Source organism: Nelumbo lutea, chromosome 5 (assembly GCF_056320005.1).
Source record: "Nelumbo lutea isolate HS-2025 chromosome 5, American lotus-T2T, whole genome shotgun sequence".
Taxonomy (NCBI): domain Eukaryota; kingdom Viridiplantae; phylum Streptophyta; class Magnoliopsida; order Proteales; family Nelumbonaceae; genus Nelumbo; species Nelumbo lutea.
Genome location: NC_142688.1, coordinates 16,090,487 through 16,100,417, shown reverse-complemented (window position 1 = coordinate 16,100,417; position 9,931 = coordinate 16,090,487). Strand labels below are relative to the sequence as shown.

At 41.2% G+C, this 9,931-nt stretch overlaps 1 protein-coding gene across 1 annotated transcript; it reads right to left on the bottom strand.

Moving 5' to 3' along the window:
• Nucleotides 1-4,143: 4,143 nt before the first annotated feature.
• LOC148850597 (uncharacterized) lies at nt 4,144-4,680 on the bottom strand. Its single transcript, XM_088945642.1, has one exon. It carries the CDS (start codon nt 4,678-4,680, stop codon nt 4,144-4,146), a length of 537 nt encoding a protein of 178 aa, XP_088801768.1.
• Nucleotides 4,681-9,931: the final 5,251 nt, after the last annotated feature.

Here is a 9,931-nt window from a genome sequence, read left to right as displayed (position 1 = left end):
TTTGTAAACTTTAGAAATAAGTTTGGGATGATATAAATCTATAACTACCGACAAAATCGATGTTAAGTTTCTAATTAATTCTTGTTAGGGAAAATCTATGCTGCAAGAATGATATGATACCCGAAGGACTTTAAGCAATCAAAACCCTCGAGTGAGTTTTGATAAAAATCACCAGCAGATTGGTCATCACTTTTATGATACTGATGGATTGGTTATAAGTTTTTCTTGTATGATGTCTTTCTAGTATCATAATGAAACCCTTATTGTTGTAATATGCTTTTTTGAAAAATTAATTCAATTAACAATCATGATATTCTATCTTATCCAACTTGGCAACAAGATACAAATTTAATCATCATTTTCGGAAGAGGTCACAAAAATTAGAATATCACCATCACAACAGTTTACAGTCTTATGCCAAAATGGCAATTACGTGGACTTGGCTACTTGCATTTCCTTGACCGATATTGTTAAAAGAGATCAGAAAATGCAAATTCATTCTCAAGGAAACAAAGCATGACAAGCCATATGGAGTTTATTTTATTTCAGTTTTAGCCAAGATGGCTGTTGTGTATCTGTTCTTTTTGGGAGGGAGATTGATTTAAAGTTATATTTGGTTTGAAGGAAAAGGTAAGAAGGAAGGGAAAGGTAGGGAACCCTATATAAGGTTTGTAAAAGTTTCCCTACTTTTCTCTTCCTTTTCCTATTTTTTCCTTCAAACCAAACACAGCCTAAAGGTTATATTATCCAAAGAGATGTATTCTATTCCTGATGTTGAATGAAACACGCATGCCTCAGGCAAATTTTTCTAAATAATTAAGTAGAATGAGCAGAACTCTCCTGATGATCCAAACATTTCATTTTTTTTTTTTTAATTCAATTATTTGTCTGAGATAGATATATTTGCACAAGTTGCAACTAAACACCTTCCATAGTCCATAGCATTAAGGTCCCATATTCCCAGTATATTTGATTTAACGCTGTTCACCAGTCTCCATAGCATTGCCAACCTCCTAATTAATTAATTAGGAGGAATTAATTAGTTGATGAAGAACGGAGACGCATTAATAGGACAAAACAAATTGGCATTTGTTTCTCTGGAAACCATTATTTCTACAAGTACATTAATATCTGGAGCTAGGAACCATATTATCCTTTTTCTATTATAACTGTAAAACAAGCCAAGCCGAGCTGGGCCAGGGGTTGAGGCCCGCAGGTATCAATCCCCTGGCCAGTACGGCCCATGGCCCATTCAAACCTGACATGACCCACACTAAACCATCATCTATATACTGACCAAAGCATTGCAATTCACATAATTATTGAAATACTAATTTGACATTCAATCATTCTAGATAAAAAAAAGGGATGTAAATCCAAGGCCTAAAATGCAATAATAAAGAGCTAGGGTTGTTCATCACTTCCTCTTTCTTTCTGATTTTATGTTTCTTCTTTTCGGATGGTGGGGGTGGGGTTGTATTGTGTTTCACATTTTTTTTGTTGGTTAAAGGTTGACGGCACTAACGGCTTTTCGCAAATTGAAAATTTACATAAAATTTACATAAAATATCTGTACTAATGCTATTCAATTCAAAAGAGTTGAGATGAAGCAAAATGAGGTGTTAATACGTTATTTAATTGATTATTATTAGTGTCCCTTGTATCTGTTTATTTGCTGCGGTACAAAGTGTGAGCCGGGAATCAATACATTACACCCGACAAGAAAGACAGCCAAGCTGCTTTTTGTTGGTGCACTCTAGCTCCCTTTTGAATGGATGAGCTGTGGTTGATTCCTCTTGTCTTCTGCCTCCAAAATACGATACACAACAGTTATAAAACACTCGGTTCGGTTCTGTACTCTAATTTTATATACAAGGCTAAATTATCTAAATTATGGATAGGTATCTTGTATTTTGGGGGTAGTGACAAATAAATACCTTAAACTCTCAATGAAACTCTTACATGGAGAGCCAATAACGGATTCAAAATTTTCGATGATAACATTTTTTGGTGATGATTTTATTTTATAGAATGATCTCAAAAATATACGAAATAAATATTTTTGACATTATATAATATTTAACTAATGAAATACTAACCCAAGTGTCTATTTTTAACATTTTAGGATACTCAAATATTAAAATTGAAAGTCAAAGGTACCTATCTGTCACAATCCCAAAATACAGGCTACCTATATATAATTTATCTAACACATTCTATCAGCAGTCATCTTGTCCATCTCATCTTGAGATTTACAAGATGCAAATCACATAACATTAGATAGTTGCAAAATAATGTGGGAATTTAAATTTGGGCAATACCGGTTGTCTTAATTTAGTCGTCTGCTGCTGCTGCTTCTTGTTTTTGTTCTTCTTGTTTTTAATTGTCAGTCACCACATTAAACCCATATCCTATACATCCTCCTCGATTGATTTACAGGACACCCCTGAATGAGTTCCAAAAAAGTAATATCCATGGTAACATATGTGCATTTGGTGGCTGGATCATAACATCGGTATCCTTTCTGATGTAATGCATATCCCAAAAATAAACACCTATTTGCACATGGATCAAGTTTTGTGCGTTGATTTTTATGTAGATGTACAAATTCCAAACAACAAAAAATTCGAGGTGGAATCATCAACCTAGATGGCAGAGAGACATGTGACGAAAGAGCTTGTAATGGTATCTTAAAATTTAAAACTCGTGATGGCATTCAGTTAAGGAGGTGCACAGCAGTAGCAACAACATCAACCCAATGTCGGTTAGGTTTCGAGTATGTGTCGATTCTTTCTCTCAACAATGCCATTTTGCTGAGGAGTCTATGGACATGAAGTAATCCATGAATCCGGAAATAATCTCGAAACCGTTGATTCATATATTCCCCACCATTATCAAACCTGAGAACCTGAATTTTAGCGGAGAATTGAGTCTTAATCTTCATATGAAAAGATTGAAATACAGTCAACACTTCATCTTTATGTTTTAGCAGATACAACCATGTCATGCGAGTACAGTCATCACCAAAATTACAAACCAACGAAAACCAGATACCGTAGTTACCGAGGATGTTCCCCACACATCAGAGTGAATTAAAGCAAATGGAACTTTACTTTTATTCATACTTAAATGATAGATAGTTCTATGACTCTTGGCTAAAATGCAAGTGTTACATTGAAAATCACAATGCTGCATATTTGAAAATAAATTCGAAAATAAATGTTTCATGTAACCAAATGATAAATGTCCCAACCGGCGATGCCAAATCCAAATCTATTGTTCTTTGGTGTTACTTTGATGATGTGCATGATGTGCTTGACCCATACTAAGATCATCCATGTAGTAGAGCCCCCCTCCCCTAGTACCACACCCAATTATCTCATTGGTGAGAATATCCTGAAGAAGACAAAAGGTAGGATAGATGAATACAACACAATTTAGATCAGTAGAAATTTGGCTAACAGATAGTAATTTATGGGAGAGAGAGGGAACAAGTAAAGTGTTATTTAAAGATATTGCAGGTGACAAGGTCACAGTGTCTGCTCCTGTGACTGGAGATATAACCCCATTGGCGTTAGCAATTGTAGTTCGTCTTAGTGGTGAAGATTTTGAAAAATTAGTAGCATCATAGGTCATGTGGTCGGTAGCCCCTAAGTCAAGTATCCAAGCATTGCTATCAACAGCTTATGGGGAAGATTGTTACCTGAATTTGAGAGGAGTACATCTCCTTGTGATAATTCAACAGGTGGTGTGAATGAGAGTTGGGGCTCTGCTGTAACCTGAATTTGAGAGGAGTACATCTCCTTGTGATAATTCAACAGGTGGTGTGAATGAGAGTTGGGGCTCTGCTGTAACCATTGCAACCTTACCAACAGTTTCAGCCTTGTCTTGACGTTTTCGAGCTTGGAGTTCATGCCACCAGTCGGGATAGCCATGTAGTTTGAAGCAATTCTCCCGGGTATGCTTTGAATTACCACAATGAGAACACTTAGTTCCATCAGAAGATGTTCGTGATTTAGAGGACATACCAGAATTTTCGTTGCTCAAAAAGAGAGAGCCTTTTGATAATGAAGTAGATTGTCCAGTTTTAACACTTTTGGAGGCCAAAACAACCCTTGGAGTTTCAGTATATGTTACCGGTGATCATGACCTTTTGCTGAATAGGAAAAGGATGCATTTGTAGTATGCTTGTTCAACAGTAGGAAAAGGATGCATTTGTAGTACATCTGCTCGAATTGTGTCAAGTCTGTCATTAAGGCCATCCAAAAAAATATACACTCTCTCTTCTTGAAGAAGATTATTAGAACGTTGAATATCAGCAGCACACTCCATTGGATTTGGACGACAAAAATCAATTTCAGGCCACAAACCTTTGAGATCATTATAATATTTTTCAAGAGATCCTCCAGATTGTCGCAAGCGGGTCACACGACGTCGGAGATCGTATACTTGCGAGGTATCACTGCCATCAAAGTAAGTAGTAGCAATAGAATCCCACACCATCTTTGCTATAGGAAATCGAATAAAGTTACTAATCAAGGATACGTCCATGGAGTTAATCAACCAGCCCTTGACAATAGCGTTGTCTGTGCACCATTTCCGAAAGGTTGGGTCAGTCTGAGGAGGTTGGGGAAGATCGCCATTAATATATCCCAATTTGTCTTTGCCTGAGATATACATCTCAACGACTTGGGACCAAAGAACATAGTTGGTGCCGTCCAACTTAATGCCAATTTGAGCAATGGGAGTCTCTGTAGTCGGGGTCTATCTGTTCAGGATTTCAGCCATTTTGGTAGTTAATTCGGTGAGGGTAGGGTTGGATTGTTGTTCCCCAGAAGGATCTAAGGTTTCTAAATCTGACATGGTTGGCAAAAAAAAAGGTAGATGGGTTTGTCAAGGATCGATAGGCTTTGATACTATGACAACTTATGTAGAAGAAATATATTATTTTTTCTTGTCAAGGATCGATAGGCCTCTATTTGTGATATAGGCCCTATTCTACTTTTGGCTATACACAAACTATGGCTATGATAAGAATTGACCCTTGAATCAAGGGATTTACATCAATCAAGAGATTTACATCCTATAATTTCTCTAGGTTGACATCTCACGCCAATATTTACATGAATCAAAATGCACTTTACATATTTGTATTTACGCTCTATTTGTGAGAGATCCGATCGGATCGGGTTCAAGATTTGTATTTATCAGATTAGATTTAGATGTATCTTTATAATCCGTTTGAGTAAATTTTACATAATGTAGGAATATAAACGCTAATTACAAACAAAAAATGCAAACCTAAACTTAGTAAACTAAATAAAAAATTCGTATCCAATTCAGATTTCCACTACAAACAAATAGCTAGAGCCAAATTGCTGTTACAAATTACAATACATGCAGCTAAAACATATCACGTCTCTGAAACCTACTGGTCTTGTCAGAAAAATGGTATTTGGAATAAATAAGATCAATTAAGTTCAAAGGTGGAAGGTTTGCAAGCACTCGTACACGTAATGAGGGCTTGGTTAGACTAGTTGGTATGAATAGTATCCCTCCTTTGTCAATGTTACCAAAGATACGAAGATATATGGATGTCTAAATTGGTTCAAACAACACAATGGTTCGTTATTAAGAGAGAAGATGAAGAAGAAAAATCAGTAATAAAGAGTCTACACTCTACAGGCTTGACACTAGAGAAATGAGATAATAATAATAATAATAATAATATGATGACAACAAACTATCAAGGGCAGCGTTGAATGGCCGATAGTCCCTGTTCCAGTACAGTGTGGCTCAATCTCACCCTAACCAAAGTTGAAAGTTGAAAGTTCAAACCAAACATCCCCATCAAGGCCTTGACAATTCCAACAGCATACGTAGCACGTTTTCCTCCTCTACCTGTTAAGTAGATAACGCCTTACCGCAAGCAACACATCGTCGTTCTGTGCCCTTGTTTATCAATTTCCACAGACTTCATTGTTGTTGTGGGGTAGATAAATAAATTATCACAATCAAGTGGCCCACAATCCCACCCAATAATACAAATAAGGATAAATCTCTTTAATTCATTGTTTAGATATTGTTTTACGCTATCCTTGAGTTTTTTAATAATTGATATACCGTTAAATATTAAAAAAATGAAATATCGAATTTATTCTCTATTATTCATCAAAATTTCAAAATAAAACCCAATTAACTGTATAAACCGGTTCATTAGCAAATTCCATGTTAAATCCCGTGTAGATGCCACCGTTGCTGTTCTTCAACACCGTCCGTTCTTTACAAAAATTTGTATAGACCTCGGCTCTCACCTTTGGAGAGTGAGCCTCATACTGGGCTGGTGAGGCTGTCATGCATGACCCCCGAAAAACTAGAAATAAGCTCTCTAGAATCTCCACAGATAAATACATAAAGAATTCAAAAGCGAAAACCAGTAAAGAGATTTGGATTAGAGTTCTCGCTGTTTTCTTCTAATGTCACCCATTTGGCCAAGCTCTCACGCTTCTCTTGGAAGCATTTCTCATGCTCTCCATTTCAAACAGATTTTGTTGCAGCCCCATAAAATGTTACGGAGGAGAAACAGAGGAAGAAAACCAGGATCACATAGATATGGATTCACAGACTAAGAATTCTCTTTGAAACAGAGTACGAAACGGTTTCTTCTTCACCTTCGCTTTCACTTTCCTTCTCAAACTTAATGGGTAAAGGTGGCTGCCGTTGCCGTTTCCGGCAACGGCAGCAACCCCTCTGCTCGTTTTTCCATACATCTATCATGAAAACTGGTATGACGGTTTTTGGTCATGTATCATTTTTTTTTTTTGTTAACTATCTCGTCATCTCGTCTGCTCCCAGGTGGCCGATGACTCCGAGACTGAAGTGGAGCTCCCTAGTGTAGTGCAACCCGGCTGCTCCCTACAAGAGATGATCTACTCATCTTTGTAGACAGTGGGACTGAGGAACCCATCCTCCCTGCAGGAGATGATCGGCTCATCTTTGTAAATGGCGGGAACTGGTTGTCTGCAAGAACTGAATCAGAGAACCCGGGGTGGCCTATCCGACGGGGACACTCCGATGGCTAAGTCAACACTTAATAGTGAGCTGAAAATGATATTAGAGAACGAGAGAGCTAGAGTGCAAAGATCACCCTTCATTTCCATCCAATCACCCATTCGCCCCTGGGGGGTGAGGCCTTTATATATTGGAGTCATCGTGAATTTGGTGGAGCAGTTCCTGGATTCCCACTATGATGGGACCTGTTTTCGTGTTAGGTGGGGATGATGCCACCAACCGGTAATGTTGCCCATTCCCGCCTGAATCGGGGAGTGGGTGAGCTAATATAGCCGTTACAAGTCACAATCCCGTAAAATGCGGGGTACGGTGGTGAGCTCCTCGGGGTTGTCATGCGGTGGTCGAGTTGATTGGGAAGCGAGCTGCTCGTAGGGTGCCAGGCTGCTTGGTGGCAAGCTGCTTGGTGACGAGCTGTCTAGTTGTCACGAGGTGCCATTTGTCATAATGTTGTTGGAGGGCCAAATCCACCCTCATCATTTGCCCCCCACTCCCGAGTTGAAAGTAACTTGGCGAAGGGAGTAAATTTATCCTTTTGACCCATAATTCAATGAGCTCGTAAGCGCTGATTCAGTTTCTTAAGCTCTAGGAGCTACTTGGAAGCGAGCTGCTCGTAAGGTGCTGAGGTCTCTGCCAGTTCGGTACTGTAGCCCTTAGTCTCTGGGGGCAATTTACAGTCCACTCTTGTTGATTTTGTCTATGCCGAAGAGGTGATTGTGTCTTAAGTGCCCATGCCAAGGAGGCGACTGGGACTAGCTCACCCATGCTGGGTCTTAAGTGTCCATGCCAAGGAGGCGACTGGGACTTGCTCACCCATGCCGAAGAGGCGACTGGGTCTTAAGTGTCCATAGCAAGGAGGCGACTAGGACTTGTCACCCATGCCGAAGAGTCGATTGAGTCTTAAGTGCCCAAGCCAAGGAGGCGACTAGGACTAGCTCGCCGATGCCGAAGAGGCAACTGGGCCTTAAGTGCCCATATCGAGGAGGCGACTGGGACTAGCTTGCCCATGCCGAAGAGGCGACTGGGTTTTAGCTCACCCATGCCGAAGATGCGACTGAATCATAAGTGCCCATGCCGAGGAGGCAACTGGGACTAGCTCACCCATGCTGAAGAGGAGATTGGATCTTAAGTGCCCATGCCGAGGAGGCGACCGGGACAAGCTCGCCCATGCCGAAGAGGCGATTGGGGCTTAGGTGTCCATGCCAAGGAGGTGACTGGGACTTAGTTCACCCATGCCGAAGAGGCGACTAGGTCCTAGGTGCCCATGCCGAAGAGGCGACTAGGACTTAGCTCGCCCATGGCGAAGAGGCGACTGGGTTTTAGGTGATGAGGAAGTCTTTTATCAATTCGTCGGTTCACGCCTGGGCCAGGCCGCCAGGTCGGCGCCCGCGCCAGGTCGACACATTTGCCAGGCTGCCAGGCCGCACGCCGGCCACGCCAGGCCGCTGGGTGGGTGCCTTAGAGCTATGATTGTGCTGCATTAGCCTCGTAATGCCGGTCACCCACTCCTACTAGAAGCTATTAGGAGCTCAACCTTCGGGGGTGGCACTACTAACTTTAGGTCGCCAACTCACATGGGAGCCTTGGAAGGCTCAACCAGCAAGGGCGTCCATGTAGTCTGTTGGCCGCCAACTCCCGTGGAAGCCATGGAGAGTTCATCTTTGTAGAGGGGACATCGCGAAGAGGACTGATGAGGTTTTATCCGAATTGAAAGTAAAATTGGTAGAGCTGCTTAGTCTGTTAGCTCCCTACATAATCTTTGAGTTCATAAAAAATGGAAACTATAAAGCGAGAGCTTCAGTTTCTAAAAAATGAGGACTTAGCTTTCTAAGAGAAGAGAACTTAGATTTTTGTAGGATGAGAACTTAGCTTTTTGTAGCACTTCCCACAGATGGCACCAAATGATGTAACGTTTTCTGGTCATGTATCATTTTTTTTTGGCTAAGTAACTCTTCATCTCATTTGTTCCCAGGTGGTCGATGACTCTGAGGATGAAGTGGAGCTCCCTAGTGTAGTGCAACCCAGTTGCCCCCTACAAGAGATGATCTGCTTATCTTTGTAGACGGTGGGAACTGAGGAACCCATCCTCCCTACAGGAGATGATCGACTCATCTTTGTAGACGGCAGGAACTGGTTGCTTGCAAGAACTGAATCAGAGAACCCAGGGTGGCTTACCCGGCGGGGACACTCCGATGGCTAAGTCAAAACTTAATAGTGAGCTAAAAATGATATTAGAGAATGAGTGAGCTAGAGAGCAGAGATAACCTTTCATTTCCATCCATTCACCCCTGGGGGGCAAGGCCTTTATATACTGGAGTCCTCGTGGGTTTGGTGGAGCAGTTCTTGGATTCCCACTATGATGGGACCTGTTTTCGTGTTAGGAGGGGATAATGCAACCAACCGGTAAGGTTGCCCATTCCCGCCTGAATCGGGGAGTGGGTGAGCTAATATAGCCGTTACAAGTCACAATCCCGTAAAATGTGGAGTACGGTGGTGAGCTCCTTGAGGTTGTCATGCGATGGTCGAGCTGACTGGGAAGCGAGCTGCCCGTAAGGTGCTAGGCTGCCTAGTGGCGAGCTGCCTGGTATAGTGCTGAGCTGCTTGTAAGTGGCGAGCTACCTGTGGCGAGCTGTCTAGTTGTCACGAGGTGCTAGGTGTCATAATGTCATTGGAGGGCCAAATCCGCCCTCATCAAAAACCATTTGCTGGAGTGCGGTCCATGACCATGTTTCAAATCCATGAAGAATCTACAAGTTCTACTCGATAAGATACTAGAAAGAACAGATCGGTACACTCTTTGGTCTCTGGTCTCTGTTTAGCCTCGATGATGAACGAAAGGCTGAGAGCAAAGAACCTCTGTTCT